The sequence below is a fragment of the Platichthys flesus genome, chromosome 5 (genome assembly GCF_949316205.1).
Source record: "Platichthys flesus chromosome 5, fPlaFle2.1, whole genome shotgun sequence".
In the NCBI taxonomy this organism is placed as follows: domain Eukaryota; kingdom Metazoa; phylum Chordata; class Actinopteri; order Pleuronectiformes; family Pleuronectidae; genus Platichthys; species Platichthys flesus.
The window spans coordinates 16652100-16672629 of NC_084949.1; the positions used below are offsets into that span (position 1 = coordinate 16652100).

General features: G+C 41.3%; 1 protein-coding gene across 4 annotated transcripts; it reads right to left on the reverse strand.

The window, feature by feature from the left end:
- Window positions 1-31: 31 nt before the first annotated feature.
- Window positions 32-19837, reverse strand: pds5a (PDS5 cohesin associated factor A). Of its 4 annotated transcripts, none has more exons than XM_062387821.1 (33): window positions 19735-19837; window positions 18648-18800; window positions 12788-12991; window positions 12398-12484; window positions 11929-12026; window positions 11667-11793; window positions 10838-10918; window positions 10551-10691; window positions 10189-10304; window positions 9741-9835; window positions 9442-9587; window positions 8911-9062; window positions 8412-8525; window positions 7993-8074; window positions 7853-7901; window positions 7615-7754; window positions 7069-7184; window positions 6479-6584; window positions 6152-6312; window positions 5800-5923; window positions 5507-5665; window positions 5356-5424; window positions 5025-5161; window positions 4730-4853; window positions 4384-4588; window positions 3900-4014; window positions 3629-3761; window positions 3286-3405; window positions 2759-2821; window positions 2471-2622; window positions 2297-2378; window positions 1943-2199; window positions 32-1201 (listed from the first exon to the last, which is right to left on the reverse strand). In XM_062387821.1, exons 2-33 carry the CDS (start codon window positions 18759-18761, stop codon window positions 1198-1200), a joined length of 3873 nt encoding a protein of 1290 aa, XP_062243805.1. In that variant the 5' UTR covers window positions 18762-18800; window positions 19735-19837; the 3' UTR covers window positions 32-1197. The 4 variants fall into 4 exon arrangements, with proteins under 4 accessions (XP_062243805.1, XP_062243806.1, XP_062243804.1 ...); XM_062387822.1 differs by lacking the exon at window positions 19735-19837 and adding an exon at window positions 19501-19593; XM_062387820.1 differs by lacking the exon at window positions 19735-19837 and adding an exon at window positions 19406-19533.
- Between the last annotated feature and the right edge of the window lie 693 nt (window positions 19838-20530).

A 20530-nucleotide genomic window follows, 5' to 3' on the forward strand; every position in this document is an offset into this window, starting at 1 on the left:
ACACAGTGGTGAAGACAGACGCACTACACAGTAACATCTAAAAGCATTTATTTTCTGAAAAAAAAAATTAAATATGATCAAGAGAATAGGCATACTTTATACTACATAAAAAATAAGTTGTCCTCAACACAACCTACAGAGGTTTCCAATCACTCGAAGCCTGAAACCAGGCTTTAACCCAACGGAAAACTGACAGAAGTACAAAATATATTTCATTGTAAAAGATGGAACAAAATCCTGAACACAAACTTTTATAGTAATATTTCTTTTATGCATTCCAAAGACTTGAGCAGTTAAAAAACAAAATGGTAATTCAAAACCAGCTCGATTTATGACCCCTGGACCAGGGGACGAGGAGGCAAACAGAGCATAGAACACAGTGTCTAGAAATGTCTGAAAATTCAAATTAGTCCGAGAACACACTGGAAAATAATCAAAAGGCCTTTCAACAGAATTACAGGTGGCGGGGAAGAAACCAGAGAGCTTCTACCCTGCCTCGTAACGCTATAACCGAGCTAAAGCACCTAAACATACCAAAGTTAGAAACCTAAACATACCAAAGTTTATAAAATTTTGGTGCCGGCACATCCGTTTATACATTAATGTTCCCATATTTTAACCATTTGCTGCAATTTTCAACTGGATATTCCAAAAAAATAAGTGGAAAGCTGCACATAGGTATTTACAAAAAAAATTATAATAATCAACCGTGTTAAGTAAATCTGGTGAGCTGGGGGGAAAAATGCAACAGAAAACACGAGGAAGAGGTCAGAAGACAGTAGGATTTTTCCCAGGGAATTTAATAAGCAACAATCATTATCAGATTAAAACGTTTGTAAAATGTCCATCCTGTTTTGTTTTTTTCTTATTTTTTTTTAAAAACAGCTCCACAAAAGAAGCAAAGAGCAACAAACACAAAGGGAAAAAAATAACATGGTTTTTGAGTAACACCTAGATACAGTGCACTTTAAATCAAGACTACAAGGTGTTTAAAACCTTCTAGGATGTCGGTGGTGGTGTGAGTGTAAGAGTGTGTGTTTGTATACTTAATGTGTGTTTGTTTTTTTACGAAAGGTCCATAATGTATCCAGGAAAGCTTTAAGAGTCAGAGGAGCATGTGCGTAGGACTGGGAAGGTTACGAGGAAGAGTATGGCCCGTTCTCTACAGTCTTGATTTCCCCTTCACCGGTTTTCTCTTTACCTGCAAGACAAAGGAAAAGGTTTGATCTCTGCATCATTTTAAAACCTGTGCTACAGTCACAGGGATGGAAAAAGCTGTCATTTGAATTGTTAAATCCATCTTGGTGGCAGTATTGTGCTCAATGAATTCCCGGCTACATCCGCGTAAACCAGCAAGTCAAAGTTGATTCTACATGATGTGATCCAGCACAGATATCAAATCACAGAAGGTTCTGTGTCAGATATTTTGTGACAAACCAACTCACTGCCAATCCGCCTGCGCTCTCTCCACTGTTGGGCTCTCCCCTGCTTGGGAACCTGGCGTCTCCCTGGTTGTCTTTGTTGGAACTGGGTGCACTGCTGGTCTGTTCTTGTGTGAGGGGGCATCTCTCTAAGTTCTTCCTGTCACAGGTTACACCCTCAGGGCTGGACTCAGGCTCCATCTCTGTGTCCCCCTCGCTGCCCAGAGGCTGGGCGACTGTCCCTACAGCTGCTCTACCTGTGTCTTTTCCTGGCTCCCTCGTTCTCACTTTTTCACTCTCACTGCTCACAAATGGCCACCTACTGAGAGAGAGGTTCATATCTGAGGGAAGATGGGATGTTGTTCTTTACCTATTGCTTGAAAAGATACAGACTGGGGATAAACTTTGAGCAAATATTCATCTGCCAATAGAACAAAGTTATGATGAGCCAAGTTTATGATGCAAATTCCACCTTTGTGTCGTTCCTTCGCTCTGTCCTCAGCTCCTTCCTCCACTCTTACCTCTGTAAGTCAATCTGTCTCTTTGTCCCTTCGTCGTTCTGCTGCTGCTGTTTTGTCATCTTGATATTGACGGATTCTGCAGACGCGTTGGAGTCCGCCGCTCTCTTCCTGCCTCTGCCAGCTCCCCCCCCTGTCGGTGCCACTGCTTCCTTCTTTTCAGCTCCAGGAGTGGCAGCTGTTTTCGGTGGACGTCCACGTCTCTTCACAGGCGACGCTTCTGTCCCAGCATCGGGGGTTGCATTTAGACTCGGCTCCTCCTGAAAGACGGAGACAAAAAGCTCAGTTAAGAAAACCGTGCTCTAAATTGGAGAATGTGTGTAGCTTCAGTTGACATGTTGTTGTTGCTCATTTTACCTTCTTCCCCTCGTTGTTCTTGATCGTTGGGTTCTCATTGTTTTCCTGTACTCGGCTCTCTGATGACTCGATGGCAGCGTTGCTGTTTTACCACAAGACACATTTAAAAATAATCACTCAGTTGTAATAGTCCGTTTTGTGATTATGTGTATATGTGAGGGAATGTGCGATTACCTGTTCTTGTTGATGGTTGAGGAGTTCAGTGGAGAGGAGTTGGTGCTGGTGTTACTGGCTGTGTCTGAGACTGGGGTGGTCTTAGTTAAGATCCGCCGCCCTGGTACCGTCAGAGGTTTGTTCACAGTCGCCAACACTGGAGCTGGTTTGGGCTAAATACAGAAAGAGAAGGAGGGGTGGGCTTCAGTAAACCACTCCAGTCTGAATTCATGTTCTACATGTAGCACCTACTTAGACAGAAGTAGTACAGTTTGCATTGGTTATGAAATCAGAGAGTTTCTTACTGACCTTCCCACTGAGCAGCATTTGTCTCATCTCTGTCAACAGATACTCTTTATCATTTTTGAAGTCCTGTGAAGAGATATGTTACAACAGAAAATCTGATTAGCATAAACTGCTCCACTACAAATATCAACCACAAACTTGGGATGCACCCATTATCTGCAGAGCATCAGCATCAGCCGATTCCACTTTGTGGTCTCTTGCTGGTTAATAGGCAATTAAAATAACGTGTTGGTTATTGCTGCTGTGTATCCTTCTCTAGCTGCAGATTCTGAGCAAGTCCAATAGGTGGTACTGTAACCACCCACAACAGCCACAGTCAAGTGAAAATTTGTATGAATCTGTGATCAAAGATTACAGCTTGTATGATATAAAACGATAATTTTTTTTATGATGAAGATTTACATTTCACAAGCAAAAAGGGGGAATAAATAACAAAAAAAGAATTTGGCTAAAAGCAAATGCAAAAAAGATTTCCGTTATATTTGACAATCGCTACATCCCCGTGCGGGGTGGGTTGGAGTGTTTATTACCTTGTCTTGTACGATGAAGAACTTGGGAGGTAACACAGGGTCCTTTGGAGAATCCAGGTGACATGCAGTGCTCTTGTTGGCGATGACGAAGAGAGCGACATCACAGACAATATACAGCTTCTGTAACCATGGCAACACAAGAAACATGCTTAGGATGCAAACTCAGTAAGTCATCGTTTGTTAAAAAAAACAGTCCCATACCATTAACATACAACTCTTTGGACAATGTGTTGCTTTAAATCATGCAAACTTTTATTAAACTTAATTGTGGCAGGTTATCCCCTTTCTTTCATTTATTTATCAATGTGTGTTTGTGTGCGTGTGTGCGTGCGTGTGTGTGTACCTCATTGGCCTTTGCATCCTCAGGACACTGTGCATCCTTGGTCTGTTTGATGTTCTCCACCATCTTCCTCAGAAAGGCGTGACTGTTGTTCTCGTTCTTTGTCATCAGCACTTCCAGCATGAACCACAGGCATCTAAACAGCATCAGAACACACAATGAACATGCTGCACATCACTGCTGAGATCATGTGATTATTTGAGCATTTTAATAAATGTTGAAAATGTGAAACAAAATAAAAATAAAAATGACAGCCGACAGAAATCCAACTCACTCTTTGATATCTTTGAGCTGATCGTACTCCTGTGGTTTTGTGAAGTCTGGGTCATGAGCCAGAAGGTGGATCATATAGGGAACGACGTACTCTGGAAGGAGGGAGATGAGTTTTTCTGAAAGAGAGGAGAACTCATTTTAATATAAGGTAACAGAACTTCTGAATCACATTCTCACTCCTTCATGTTTGTGTATCGTACAAATCTCAAAGCCCTAAATGTATCTAATAAAGCATCTAAAGAACAAACCATTCATAAAATAAAATACCACACTTCAAATCATGTTTTACACATTGTTTGAGGTTTGACTGGGCCTATTATATTTCTGCAATCATGTTCTGAATTCTACTGCTACAATAGTTTAATGACACTTGACTGGAAGAATGGGGCTTCCATAGTCAATGTGGTTCAATAAAGAAGATGCTACGTGTACTGTAATGTCAGGATGTGTAATCAGGGAGCAAGTGAGGTTTCAGGAACACTGACCCTGAGGGAGCGGGTTTTGTTTGATGAACTCTCTGCGGACGGAGATGTTTTTGAGGAGGCACTGTCGGGCGTGGGCGCGGCGCTCCTTCACCGGGTCCTTGGCACACAGGGCAAACACCGCCAAGTACTCGAGGGGAAGCACCAGTTTGACAAGAGCCAGGTGCAGCTTCTGAGCAAAGATCTGACGCACCTGGTAGCACTCATCCTGCACACAGAGCAAGAAACAGTGGAGTGACACTCAATTCACACAAGTCGGATAAGAGAGTAAAGAAAATTTTTACTGGCTATTGATAATATTTCTTTCTCCATTAAAACTAGAACAACAGGATGTGAAGGAGAGACTGACGTTGATTACAAGGCCGCAGAGCTGAAACTGTTCAGGGGTGATGATGTCATGGTAACACAGCTCCTGGGCTAACTTCATAATGGCTCCACCTGCGGCCAGCCTCAGGCGAGACATGTCTGATTTACTGGGAAGATGAAGGAAGAACAAAGCAAAAGTGAATAACAAAGAAAGACAGAATACATTTATAACTCGCAAATCTGTTCCCTAATTTTTTTATTAATGACTTTATTTCTCGAAGGAAATGTCAGCATTCATGTGACTGTCTCAGCATGGTGACCTTTGACCTCTGATCTACCTGATCTTCTTCTGCTCTGTGAGGTCTCCCTCGCTGACCAACATGGCCGACAGCAGACGGAGGGTGGAGTTTGCCGACTTGGATTGGTTGTTCTTCATTCCTAATAACCAACGCACCAGCAGCTTGATGGCCTGCACCTGTGGTAAGAGGAAGGAAGGAAATAATCAGAGAAGGTGATCCTCCGTCATCTTTACAATCAATCTTCCTTTTTTAATATTTTCTTTATACAATCCCCATCACACAACACTACATCATGGATGTGCAATCCTGAAGGTTAAAAATTAAACACATTGGACTTAGATGAAATAATTAAAAGATGTTTGTTGTTTACTTTAGCGAGAACTTCAGGTGAGACTTCCTCATCAGTGGTCCACAGCTTACCATTCTTGTTTCCCACCGACTGTAGATACAAAGGGCATGACAGTCACAATGTGCAATAAATGTGCAAAAATATACATGTTAATAGGTTGATCATCACATACTCTGTCATTCATGAGCAGGTCCTTCACGATGAAGTTAGCCACAATGGACTTCATTGGTGAAGCAAACTGATCTGGGGCCAGCATGGAGATGTGGCCAAGTGACACAAGGGGAGTGATAAGCTGTTCTGGGACGTCTGCGTTCAGACTACGTGACAGAGGCTGGAGGTGAGGTAAAACACATGGTCAACGCATCTGAACAATACATACTATACAAGCTGACATGATAAAACAAAAACATCTGTTTGGAACATAAGATAGATCCATGCAGGTTCAGTCAGGAAAAGGTCTCCTACCTCAAAAATCTGTGCCAGCTGCACTTCCTTGTTGTTAAAGATGGCATGGATACAGTGGACAGCCTGCTTGGCCTGGTGAGGAGTTCCACGCTTTGCTTTCTGATGCAGGATGGGAATCAGCGTCCTGATGGATATAACAGATATCAGGCATCAAAGCAGACTCTTTATTTAATTCAGTCAACATATGGACTAGAGCAAACGTGAGTATCACACAGGTTGACTCTTTAATTGTTTAAAAGAAACATTTTATAGTCTGATTAGGGAGAGATTTTAATGTAGTTATACTTCTGCCTGGGAAAAATATTAAACACGTTCACCATTTATAATCTGAATCTTTTCATTGTTCCCTTACGATTTTATCTGTTGTAACTCCGCCTCGATCTTTTGTCCAGTGTTTCTGAAAATCTGTATCGCTGCCTCAGCCACTTTGTCATCCTCCATCTTCAAACACTGTAGCAGAGACTCATAGGTCTCTGCTGAGTGGAAGGCTGTGGGGTGGGTAAATGACAGGACCTAGACGGAATGAAACAAGGTCGATATAGATTACTTTCTCACATTCATTTGTCAGATTACGTATCAGGGAAATTGCTGTAAAGCTCTTGCCAATACAGAATAACTTGCAGCATGTAGGTGAACTTTCCCAGACTTGAAACCCGTGTGCTTGGTCTGTGTCGTGTACCTTGAGAAGCTCCAGGCCCGAGCGGATGGCTGTGTCAGGGGTAACGCCCTCCTCGTCATCATCAGCTGTGCCCTCAGTGGACTTGTTGAGCAGCTTCACCAGAGCACTGAAACAATATACAGTTCATACTTTACCATCTTTATATTAAACTCATCAAAACCTTGAAGATTACCGATAAAACTAAGTGCTAAACATAGTAGAAAGAAACAATAATACAACTAAAAGAAAATGTTATGCTGTAAAACTGAAGCATTTGTCATTTGGTACAAATTCTTCCTTTGTCATGGTGTTTTTCCACAAAGCGGAAAGGGTTAAATGTATGCTCTGAGTGGGGCCTGCAGTTACACCTCAGCCCCACTAGGGGTCTCAATGAATGAGAGAAGCCTGTTTGTGCTGTTACACAATGACACAGACCCAATGCTCATAAAGTTCACCATCACTGAGATGGGGAAACGCTGCTGGTTTGCCTCCGTTTGGTTTATTGTGTCATAGCACATTCACATATAATGGAACAACATCTACTATGAATTTGGGGCCTTTCAAATTTAAATCAATAATACTATCGTCTGGAGTGAGACTTGTTTTCTGACCTGATGGCCTCAGAGTCGATGTGGACGGGAGCAATTCGCTCCAGCAGGAACTTGACCATCTCCAGGAAGGGGTTGGTGGGCTGCTTGGGGAACGTCAGCTTACGAGTGATCTCCCTCTGCACACAGTAAGAACAGATATAACGTTAATAATAACATTCAAGGATTTGTGCTCATATCTGCAGACCCTTTTACACCAAGGTTTGTATTAACACATCTGAGAACTTTCACAAATTACAGTTTCATATTCTGACAACTAAAATTCCATCCAAAATAAAGTATGAATTATTTTTTAAGAAATCCAATACTTTAAGATACTTTTCCTGTTTCCTGATTTAATTTCCTACTGCTACCATGCAAAGCCATTTTTTTTAATGTGACTGTACCTTGAAAATACAGTTATTTCAGTATTTATGAATGGCAAGGTGTAGTGAGGTGGCAGGGAAGAAATTAGGCTCAAAATCTAACTTCAACTTTGTTAAAAAGAGACAGAAAGACTGTCAGTCTGTCTGCGAGTCTAGGATGGATGAGTATTCTGTGTCCTCTCACCACACAGATCTCAGCCTGTTTGCAAGAGCAGGTCGGGCTGATGAGCATCTCCAGCTGCACTCTGAGCTTCTCGTCCTCCCCAAGAACCTGGTTAAACCTCTTCATGAAGTCCTGAGCCTTTCCGGCATCCGGCAGGTTCTCTGGAAAAAACAAACAGAATGATAAGGATGCCGCTCACACAATTACTTTTGAAGCAATGATTCAAAAAGCAGTTCATCGTGGTCTGTTTTCAACTTACTGGAGATACTCAGCAACTTCCCAAACATGGCGGTGTTATTGGCCTCGGACTGTCAGGGGAAAGAGTGACAAGTGATTGGTTGATGATAAATTGGCCTTAAACGACATGGAGGAGACGGACAGCTTTGAGTGCAAGCTCACCAATGGCAGCTTGTGAAGGTCCAGCAGCTCTTTGACGAGGCCTCGGAGCATGTTCTGACACTTCCACATCTCATTCAGAGCCCTGAGAGAACAGAACAAACAGCAAGAGGAGAGAGCAAGTGAGAGGTGGCAAAACAAGAGAGGTGATAAATATCCCTTTGTAGTGACATTTGGTTTCATGTTGTGTGTAGAAACTAGGCTTTTTCTACACTCCCTAGTTTGCATTAAAATACCGTACGTTTTTTGAGTTTGACTTTGGAATGGAAATGCACCAAGAAAGGAAATGATAACAGATGGACATCATTTTATGCAAGGGGATAGAAACTGCGTTAATAGCAAACATGCATTAAAATAAACAGGCCAGTAGGTATATGTGCAATCTAAAATGTGAGGCAGTGTGTTTTTGCAGGTTTACTGACTTGACAGCATTTGTGTCCAGGCAGGCGTACAGGTAGTAGAGACACTTCATCTTCTCCTCTGTGTCCAGGCTGTGAGGGACCATGTACTGGGCAAAGATCTTCTCAACTAATAATCTGCAGAAAGGTTCATCACATAAATAAAAAGGGAAGGAATCAATATTATCCTCACTTCAAAATGATAAACCTGGCATTTTTTTGTTTCTACAGCTGCAAACAAATACAATTTAAGACATTTTGTTTCCACCTGAAATGAAATTTAAGAAAATATTGATAAAAGGCATATTAGGTTCTGATATGACTCCACTGCCTTCTTTCAAAAACAAAATTCTATGGCCGAGATTGAATAAGATGTTTTCATCACGAATATTACCACTTTGTAGCTTTACTACCAACTGCTCATAGAAAAAAATACATTACACATCAGATGCAAAGTCCCTGCACTGATGGCTGCTTCTCTTGAAGTCATTTCAGTCTAAATGTAGCGTATGAATGTTCTTACTTGTCATCTATGCTGTTCTGATAATATATGTGCAGCAGCTTGTCTTTAATCCAGCTGATCTTCTGAGCACACTCCTTCCCGGCCTCGTGATGTAGACAGTATTTCTTATAAAGCTGAGCCAGGCCCATCATGGCCTCCTTACGCACGCGCCACTGTAGAGGAGGAGAAAAAACACATCAGTCAGGACAGGAATAAATTTAGATAAGGAAAATCTATTTTCTTGTTTCATTGGGGAAGGAATCTGGTGTTGAGGGAAATTGCTGCACTGATCGTACTCTCAGACAAACACATACATTGAAACTGTATGATAATCTACATGTTAATGTGGAAGAGATGTGGTTAAGGACTCAGACATTTTGTTTCAAATGTCTCCAAGGTCCATGACTGCTGATCAGCAGAATTAGAAGAACCTTGAGTCAACTGATCTGCTGCTATCCAAAATGGCAATTCATTTATTTCCTACATGGCTCTAAAAAGACAAATTATATCTGCAGCACTGATGCACCACGAGTGAGTCCACATTTGTCTCACCCTCTTGTCCAAAGTCCTTTCCCGTACAAAGCCCAACAGCTGGTCGTTGACCAAGTTGAGGTCTTTCTTTCCGGCATTGATGATTGTCACAATGACATCATGACGGATGGCTTCCTCTGGGTCATGGGAACGCACCTTTAAGAACTCTGATTGGGTAAAGAAGAGAAAGACATGTCACCACAATATTGTCTAGAGGATAATGTGTGAGTAAGGACATCATTTAAGAGAAGAAGAAGAGTGAAGAAGACACTCAGTGATTTGTACTGAGTCAGGAACACAAACTCTAAGTAAGAGCACACCTGTTAGGTCTTTGGCCAGGTCTGGGTGGTTCATGAGGCAGTGACTGGCAAACTTTACACACTCTAGCCTCACTGGGACGTGGATGTCATTGAACCTGGAGTAAAATAGCAGTTACACATACAATTCAGCTGAGTCGTGAGAAAGCAGGTTAAGGCAAAAGTGACTGATAAATTACATGTTCAGTGTCTTTAAGAACTTAAGCAAATGTTTTACAAGAAAGACCCCTCCCTATTTGTGTGCTCTCTTATTGCATATGCACATCACTTCAAGTATTAAGTTATTCAGATGACTATGAGTGTTCCTTCTGGTTACCTCAAAGGACACATTTTTGTATAACATCTTTTAGCTCTCAATCACAACATATGTTGCTCGTGTCGCTCAAGGGTGAAACAAATCGGCTTAATTAATATCTGAGTGTGTATGTTTTTGTGCACACATGTAGCTCACCGTCCTAGGAAGCACTGCCACAGTGGTCTGTTATGTGAAGCCAGCTCCGAGTCTTTGGCCCCAAACAACTTAGCGAGCAACCGTACAACAGCCAGACGCTCCTCACCATCATTGCTCTGCAAACACAGAACACATTTTATTTTACACAATTATTTTACAACGGATTAGATATTGCTTTCAAAAGAACAGGATGGACAGATGGCTAACCTTAAAATATATTACCTCCTGCTACGGCTGTCATAAGTGCGGAGGCTTAAAACGATTCATATTACAAAACAAAACATCTTAGGCAACTCATCAACGGAAAACTGTTGGTCTGAGATGCGGACAACCAGTTTTGGGGTTGTGCGTTTGCTGTATACCTTAAGTTTGAACTCCAGCTGTGGCATGACAGAAGTAAGCAGCATTGGGTCGATGGCAAACAGCTCCTGGATGAGGTCAAAGACGTGCTCTGATAGGTCACTGACTGATGACTTGCCCATCACTAAAACCTGATTGAAGAACTATGGAAGAATAAAATAAAAACATTTTTAGAAATAATCCAAACTATGTCTGAGGAAAAGTTTCGAGAAACAACAACACAGGGTAAAACTGAGAATAAATATTTGAGACGTGAGGGAAAATAAATAGACAGCCGGATGCTACTTACATTTGCGATACACGTCTCTATGGTCTGGACAGTTCGCTTCAGAAGAGTCTTGGCAAGGTCGTATGCTTGCTTGTTCAAATTCTGTTACAAGTAAAGTTAAACACTGATTAGCTCCTTCCATCTTGTACTCAAACAACACTTTCCCAGAACTTCCCAGGATTTGGTCAGTGATGAATATAGTCTCGCTCAGCCAGACAATCTACACAGTATCTGTGTCAGTGCTAGAAAATGATCCGTCTGAACCTATTATCTTTCTTGTTTGTTTGCATTTCTCTAAACCAAATCACAATCATCTTGAGATTCAGTGTTGATGTTTCTGGCATTTCAGATGCACCTAATCTTGTTCTGGTGCAACATTTGCGTGTGGGGAGGTTGTTATTGTTATTAAAATGGCTTATTCCCAACAAAAATTGGTATAAGTATCAGACGCATGTCGACTGTAATTTTTCTGTACAGAAAAAGAAGAGACATTATTCCTTCAAGTTAAGTGTCATAAGAGTCCTGATCTCCGGAGGTCTATTAATGGAAAGAAAAGACAAAAATGAATTCTAAGAAATCTCAAACTTGTTGGTTTTCAACCCAAGTCTCACAAAGTAAATTAAGAAATAATAAACAGAGGTTTTGGGCTGAAAATTTTAGTTTTATCATTTGACTTTAATCCAGACTTGCAGTATATCAGACACTACAAATAGCTATTTAAGGTTTTTCAGCACAAAAAAAAAACAATGCCAATACGACCATCACGATTACACCAAACAATGAAACATAAGCACAAATAATTAATATTATGATAAAGTTATAGATAGAACTGTGTGTATGTGTTTCTCACTTTGTGTGCAGGGATTAGGTTAATAAGGATGGTATCCAGCAACTCCTGTGTGACTCCGTCTCCCTCCATGATGATAGAACTCATCAGATCCATCATGTGCATCTGAACCTTCTGGTTGTGGCTGTTACTGTGGAGAAAGAATGACAGAGGCTGAGACAGACATTTTGCACTCGGGTGTTACCTGATGACATTAAGGAAGATAAAAAAAAAAACATACAAAACACAGAACAGTTATGGTTAGGGTGGAACATCAGGGCCTTACTTGATGACAGTGAAGAGTGATTTAAAAAGCTGGATGAAGATCTCATTGCAGTCCTCCAGTTCAAAACATATGTTGTATGACTTCACCCATGCCAGGTTCTACAGAAAAACAAAATGGTATTCCTTCATCAGCCATCAATTCAACAGTGTGTTTTCACAATCCATATTGCTATCCTATTACACAAGTAGGACAGCAACTTAGACTTTTGGTCTATGAAATGTCAAAAATGCTGCCTATGACCACTTTACAAAAATCTCAAAGTATAAGGGACAAAGAAGCAACGATTCCGTCCATTTAAGAAACCGTCATCTGAGAATATGTAGAATTTAAATTATTTTTGCTTAAAAAGGGACAACATTGTTGATTTATTATTTGATTGTCAATATAGTTGCATTTTATTTGTTTCAAAAGTAGTATCCATTCTTGAGCCCGTATTCTGTTTTCTAGAATACGGGAATAAGCACCTTACCTCCAGCAGGTAGAAGTATCTGTTGAACTGCGGGCTCTTGGTGTCTTCCAGCCCCTTCAGTTGTCTGGTGATGAAAAGGAAGATGTCCTGGAGAAAGAGGAAAACAATTTGATGATCCCAGGTTACATCACTGATGATATGTCCAAGTTGCATCAGTAAACCAATGAGCATTAAATACATTTATTTTTGCACATAGTGGCCTATAGAATACAGCAGCAAGGACTTTATCTTCATATTAAGACCTTTCAAAATGCTTCAGATAAATGAAAAGTAGTTTTTACTGCTGAAATAAGCACATGTGTGAACATTGGATTGGTTTTAAAATGTATTTACTTGGAGTTAGTGCTGAGTAAGTTGATTGAGAATATATACATTTGCCCAGTTTCTAACCTTGAGTTTGTCGTGGGAGGTGTAGGGGGCCTCGGGAGCATAGATCCTGAAGATGTCAGCCAGACAGCAGGCCACCAGTAGCCGTACGTCTTTGTTTGGGTTCCTGAGGAAGAACTCTGAAGCGAGATGTAGTGCTAGGTTGAGATACTGTTGCTTTTCCTCCTCAGAGTCTTGATCCATGTCCATGTAGGTCTTCACCACCATCTGCCAACCAGAGCAACAAGAAAGGAGGTTGAGATGGGAAGCATTTTCATAAGAATAGTAAATAAAATGTTTTGAGAACATGAAGTTGTCGAGTGTCCTCAGTGTTTCGCCAATTGCTTGACAAAGAAGTATTAGTGTAAAGCTGTTGTGGCAGAAGGTTTGGACAGTCATCTCTCTTCTTCTCTATCAGAAAATACTGAAATTACAAAGTAGTGATCAAGCTGGAAAATGCAACGGAAAAAGAGGCCAACAAAACATTTGTAAACACCAGTGAGAATCTGTTTGAATAGCTGAAAGACAAGACCTGTGACAGCTCATTCATTTGGGCTGCTCTGGTTATTTTAATCAACTTCGAGGAACAGTTAATGCCTTTTGAGAAGATTTTAGTATTGTGGCCACAGTTGGAATTGCAATTCATGTACCCCAATCATTTTGAAAGAAATGAATGAAAAGAAAAGATAACATTTGGTGGGCATCACATTTGCTTTGTAAGATAACTATTAATACACGTTGTCCAAAAGTAAAATAAAAACCTCAAACATTTTTTACCATGACATTACTTTAAACTAGCAATAGGCTGATGAATTGACCTGGCAGATATTTACATATTGTTGGCAGTGCTCCAGAGTGCACATGCAACCAAAAATCTGTGAAGTGCGACTAAACATTTTCCTTGGTCACACCGGAGCATCTATCATTTAGCTGGTGTCTCTGTATTTGATCAAGACAAATCGCCTCTTACTCCTCTAAACTGCAGAGTTTAAAACAGACAGCCCACAGGCCAGCCCCGCCCCCACTCACTCACACACAGACAAACGGACAGTGAAGTAGAGATAAGAGAGGCGAGTTCAGCAATGTGAACGAGTACATTTTGAATTGTGGCAACAAAAACATTTGAATATAGGGTTTCCACGGCGGACCGCTAATGGAAAATGATAAGCAACGCGGCTTTATGATCAGAGCAGGAGCAGCAGTTGGTTTGTACCATGTCAGAGTCTCCTGTCTCGCGCCACACTCCTACTGACCTGCACTCACTTTACACTTAAACAATAAACTTAATCAAAAGTTATTAGGATCTGAACAGTCCTGAAGTTTACTTTGTTTTTGTTTGTCTAGCTTAAGAGTTTATATTATTAAGAGTATGTGTTGTTTAAACACATTGAAAAATAAGTCCAACATACACACAACATGAGACGCGCACGGCCAGGACATCAGTGTTTAAGTGACTGGAACGATCCAGATTCATGAGCCAACAGCGATTAATACTTAAACGGTCAAGAAAACTTATAACAGTGTATTGTTGTGATGCCAAAGGGCACAGTGAAAAGTTGTGGCTGCACCTAAATTATGTGCTCGTGAAACAAAATGAAAAAGTCATGCGCAGATTGCGCACCAGTTCATCTGGAGCCCTGGAAGAACTACAATGATCAAGCTTTTCAACAGAAACAAAAACAGCTTTCTGTTTATATATCTTGGTAACACAGAAGAAAAATGTATTGTTTATATTGCCTTTTAATAATGCTATTGTTTTTAACCCCCCCCCCAAATATCAATATCCCTATAAAAACTCATCCATCACCGACTGTTTTGAATATTGTAAGTGAACAAGAAGGACCTAAAGACTATGACCTCAAAAACAGAGGAGTAACTAACATTTTCATATGCACCCAGGGAGCAATTTGTTCAAGAATGGATGGGATGCCATCTTAGATCACTGGGTCCAGTTTTCGTACTACATCCACTGTTTATCGGGATGCAATTAGAATGTTATGGTAAAAGAAGCAACAGGGAAGAAACAACAGTAAGAAACAAGAAGTTGGAGGCAAAAACTGATATTCCCTGTAGTTTAGGAAAGAGCACATTATAACCAGGCCACATAAGTTATAAGTCATGTGTGACTTAAGAGCTTGTCAGTAGAGAATAGCACAATTTGGTTCTTTCATGGAAAGATGAGAACAAGGAGACTCATGATGACGGAATCACCTGCATTCACTTCCTGAATCCTGATTGGGGCCGCTCAGGACACAGCTGCTAGAAGTTAATGTAAAACATTGCTAGTGTTTACTGCCAGTAGTTCCCCCTGGTCATTGGTCCAAGAAAACAAATCCCCCTGGCCTTACTTTTCACCATTGCTGTCCCTCTTTTGTAGTATTTTCTGCAACTAAGGAACTGATTGCAGATTCAAAATTGACTTCCTGTTTACACTGACACAAGTGTACAAGAACGGACATGTGATATCCATCAGGTGTTGGTATAAAGAAGTAAATACTTTTGATTAGCAGCTAAGACACTTGGCTGGACATAAATTATTTTAGTATCAAAATTCTGTTTTTAAACCAACACATATTAGTTTGGAAGAAGCCTGAGAGAAAGCGTGAGAGTTTGTTTCAGAGTGAGAGATTGCACATTGAAGCACAGCAGTGGAGCTGGCTCAACAGCCAGGCAGCCAGCTGGGGTGGGGGATGGGCCAACAGCTCCAGCAAACTGCAGAGCACCACACTCACTCCTACACACATATACAAACACACTTCTGCTGGTCTTCACAGAAACAGTCACAACACAGCCGGTGGAGACAGCGAACACTACAGATCCAAGTGTGTGAGCCTGCTGAGCAGCAGTGTGCATGCATCTCTGAACCCACTGCCTTCCTTCTCAAATAGGATGTCAACCTGGGGCAGACACTTATCTGGACAGAATATAAGTGATATGTTTTCAACTGTCTGCAAGATGTTCAATCAAATGTTCACCACAATTTAACGATGCAATTCAGGCAAGCAGCTCTGATATCAGCAGATAAACTCAAAACCGACAACCATTTCCTACCACATGAGCAGATAGCTTGAGTATGTGAATGCTGCAAACTGTCTGAGTGCTGCACTGAGCCCTCAGGTTCAGCCTGTTTCACTCTGTCAAAGTTATTACTGACCTACAAAAATAGATTTATCGTTATTTATTATCGGAGAATAAAAACTGCAACTCTTGAGAGAAGTATACCCTGCCTTCCATCCCTGTGGCATTACTCATCATTAATGATTGCCTTTACCCATCAACTCAATCAAACTATTCATATTTGGCTATCAGGTACGTGGCAGGTTTTGACTTATGTTGACTGAATTGTCATGTGGGGTGAATTGCATCAAATGTTGCTGAAAGCTGTGCCAAGAAGATGTTTTGGTAGTCTGTTAATTAGCAGGATTATGCAAAAACTAAAGGCAGACTTGTGGTGTGGGGTCGGATATTTCCTTTTAATTTCAGAGCAGATCCAGGAAATTAGTCTAAAGAGTGAAAGACCAGCGCTCATGAGTGAGAGAGAACTGCGTTACATGGCACTCGTTGGTAACAGAGCAGCTGCAGCTGAAACAATGAGGTCTGACTGGCTCTACATGGACAGTAACAACTTTATGGGGATGGGAAGAGCATTGGAAAGAATGCTTAGACATTAGCCTTAGCAGGGGGAATGCTCTATCAGAGGATCCTTCTAGTTGAAAAGTCAAATGATTCCAACCTCACATGTGACTCAAGGCCCAGTAGGTATGGGAAATTAACTTGGAGAAAATTATAACCTCGTTCTGCAATTCCATTCTGAACTTGTTCATTGTCACCACTCTCTTGGTGTCAGTAATTCCAGTGAACACATCGTACACTGTCTTGCCAGCACTAAATGGCTGATGACATGATTGGTGACTGGGTCCATGTTCAGAAGTGGTAGTTACATGTGTATTGAGAGAGCTGATCACAAGTGCACAGTTCTTGGTAGTTCTTGCGATCAGATCTTTTATGCAAATAACCTCACCATGTCTGTACACAAAGACCAAACAGTATTTTAAACCAGTCCTACAAAACAGATGACTGTCGTCAATATTATGTTTGTGTGTCGGCATGAGAAGGAAACTTTAGAGCATCAGAATCAAATCGTATTATGTTGTTATATAAGACAATACCTGTTCATACGGTACTATTCCATATATATTTCATACTGCTCATAGTTCTTATCATACATACCTGTTAATACTGTTTTATTCAATATATATTTCTTAAGGTACATATCTATTTACATTCCACTTTAAATACGCACAATACTCTGCACTTTACTGACTTTTTGCACTTCTGGTTATATGCTAAACTGTATTTTGTGTATAAGTACTTGTACTGTGCAATGACAATAAAGTGGATTCTAATCTAATGTGATTATTTTGATTCGATCACAAGTGATCCAATGACAAGTGACCCGATCACAAGTGAACAGCTCCAAGTACAGATGTGAAGGCACTCATATCAAATAGCGATCTGATCAGGCAAGACCACATTCAGAGGTGGTCTGGGACACAGGCAAGACCACATTCAGAGGTGGTCTAGGACACACAAATCCACATTCTTGTGGACGCAAATCTGTCCTGGGGCCACACATGAAGGACCTCTTGATCAGCTGACTTCCTTTTTTCTCCTCATTGATTTGTTTTTAAGCAGCAACACAATATCAGCACTGATCACCACATAATGATAAATATTTTCCTTATATTGGTTAATATTTCTGATCTAAACTGTGTCCTCAATTTGTCTCGAGTTCATGCAAACTTACACCAAAACTCAGGACAAATGATAACACCAGTTAGCAACTTAACGTGAGGACACCTCTATACTCTGCCTGCTTGGCTGTTTTGTTATTCTGCTTAATGTAGAGCAAACAGTGTTGACAATATTGTCAACAATGGAGTTCATTAACAGTGCATATCTTACAACACATGCCAAAAACATAAATCCGCAAATATCAGCAGATGAAGTTGGCCTTCTCACTTGTTTGTCAAGGGGAAGCCACAAACACTACAGAGCGTATTTTATTGAAATTAGGTGGGTGTGTCAGCCGAAGAAGAACACCATGATTTTGGTGCAGATGGAATTCAGGGAGCTGGACCTCGAGTTAGTTTCATCAGACATTCTTGTGAATTATCAATAAAACAAACTCTCCTTTGGGTGTTCCAATTGGATTAAGATATGGTCACTGCAGAGGTCATAATATATGATCACATCATTCAGTGGGCCCCCCACAACATATTATGTGCTGATTATTGATCTGTTGACTATGTTTTAAGGTTCTACCTCTAGATGTTACGCATCTGTACTTTGAATTTAATATTGAACATACGTTTAAACAGATTGTATTCCTCTGACTACTTGAGTTCAACAGCATGTCGAATATTATCAATTGATAGAGTGCTCATGTTTACTTCCATCTGTTCTTGTTTTTATATCATAGAGTGAAAAAAGCTTAACTGTTCAATGTTTGCTTATTTGTAATCACATTTTGGTATAGATTAATTGTCCCTGGCTTATGGGAATATGACTAAGGCCTGGAAAAGTTGGAACCTTCGACTTCTGAAGACTACTATCTCTTGTTTTGTATCATGTCAAGCTCGGGTTTAAGGACATCATAATACTGTGGTAGTGATAAGGTGATCATGAGTGTTGCTGTACAGACAGAGAAAGCAGAGGAATGGGGAAACAGGCTGCCATAAGCCTGGGGCCTCTTATTACTTAATACCCTGTAGTTGACAAAGTTAGAGAGGTTTGGTACAGTGCCAGGGGCTGGACACTGTGAGACCAGGCGTGTAGGCTTTGAGTAAACGTATGGTGAGAGCAGGACACCGCATCAACGTACCTTCAACCGCTTGACCATCTCATCGTTGCTGATTTTATCCGTGATCTCTTTTACTCCAGGAGGGTAGGTGATCTTTCCGTCCCCCGCCGGTTTCTGCTGTTGCGGGAACTCCATGCTTGTTGATCTACAATCCACACGGTCTTCTACTGGCCTCTATGGGTCGGAAAACAAAAGTTCAACACAACCATGCTACCCGCACTTACCCCCAAAACTCGTTTTAAGCACCATTGTCATTCACCAATCACCAGTGTTTACCCACTAAGATGGGCAAAACCGCGAGTCAACATTCAACGACATCCTGATCCGGAAAACTTCCCAAACAGAAAGCCTCCATTAACCCCACACTGTACATATTATTAGCTTATATGCTAAAATTCCCCCAGCTAAACATCAGCTCCATATTTTCCGCAAATGTCTCAAATCAAACGCCGTGTGGCCCCAGAAACGAGCTCCGCTGTCATTTCGCTAACCTTCCGTGCATTTAAACTGCTCGGTTGTTGTAAACCCACTTTGAGCCCGCCGCTGTGCGTCTACTGTCACACGGGTTATCAAACAAGCTAGCTGGCTGCAGTGCAAACATCGTTGGCTAACGGCTAACATTTTGCGGGAAGGAAGTCGTGTTAGCGGCGAGCGGCTAGTGCACGTTAGCCGTGCGAGCTAACCCCGCTAGCCCACTCCGCTTAGCCTAGGCCTCAAACTACTCTGGTACCCATCACATCTCCAGCTACACACAATCACAGAGGAAGTGAAGTATATACCGATCGCTGCCTCGCGCCGCCGTGCTCGTGGTCAGCTCCCGAGCTGGTCGACCCACGCAACTACTTTGTAAAGTTTCAAGACGACGCTTATTTACTTGTTACGGTCTTTTCTCAACTTCGACGCATCGCTCCGCGCCGCCGCTAGTTCCCAGGCAGAGAAGGGCTGCTGCTGCTACCGTCGCCCTGAACCCTCCTCTCACCACCAACTTGCCCCCACGGAGGCTTTCTACAACACCGCAGCAAATGCAGGAATTAGTCGGTTCCCGGACACACAAGTGCAGCCGAACCCGTCCGAAACGTTCCCCCGGCGTCTCCTCGTCAGTATTTACCTCTGAAGTGGGCCGTGTTAATTCATTAGTCTGACACAGGTTGGCTTTAGTTTTCGGCACAAAGCTCTGTCCGTTCAGTCAGTGCTGTCTGAGTGAAGACCTGGTGCAGGGCGCCCCCCTCGGTCTCTTAGGAGTACTGCACCACCGCGTTCATGGCGGGAGGAACAAACAGCCCCTTTACTGTTGCCCTTCGTCGTTTAGTTTCTCCAGCTGAGCGAGGAATTTATTCTTACTGTATCTCCCGTAGCTGCCAACTTTGTGGCCTGTGCAAACAGGAACATTTTGCACATGAGATAAGATACAATAAGAGCATCCTTTATTAGTCCCACAATGTGGATAATAGCAAAATTACAGCAGCAAGAGTAAAAGAAAATAGTCATCAGTAAGTAACAATAAGTAACTTAAATGTTTAGTGTGTAAAATCAAGAAAAAATATGTGCAGTGTTAGAATATGTACAGTGAATGGATTGAACATGAACCATTGTACTGCACAGACAGAGTGAATATTTCACAGTTACGAGAGATAAACCAGAGTTAAAGTGCAGTCCATATATACATATATAATCCACTGATAACACCAACAGCATATACAATAGAAAGGCAATGTTATTCAGCTTTTCTTTTTGATGTGTAATATCAGAATTCATGTGCAACATACAATATTATTTGCAATATGTGTAATGTAAAGTTGTTTTCGTCATATTATTTCAAGATCATGCCAATATTCAATGACATGCGCAATATCCCATATTTCATAGTCGTTTATTTTAGTATTAGTGTGTCTGTCTCATGCAAC

Coding starts and splice junctions, on each gene's coding strand:
- pds5a (XM_062387823.1), bottom strand. CDS start 18,761: ATGGAGTTCCCGCAACAGCAGAAACCGGCGGGGGACGGAAAGATCACC. Junction 9,836..10,188: donor TGGCAGTGCTTCCTAGGACG/GTGAGCTACATG, acceptor ATTTTACTCCAG/GTTCAATGACATCCACGTCC. Junction 8,075..8,411: donor CTGGACACAAATGCTGTCAA/GTCAGTAAACCT, acceptor CTGTTCTCTCAG/GGCTCTGAATGAGATGTGGA.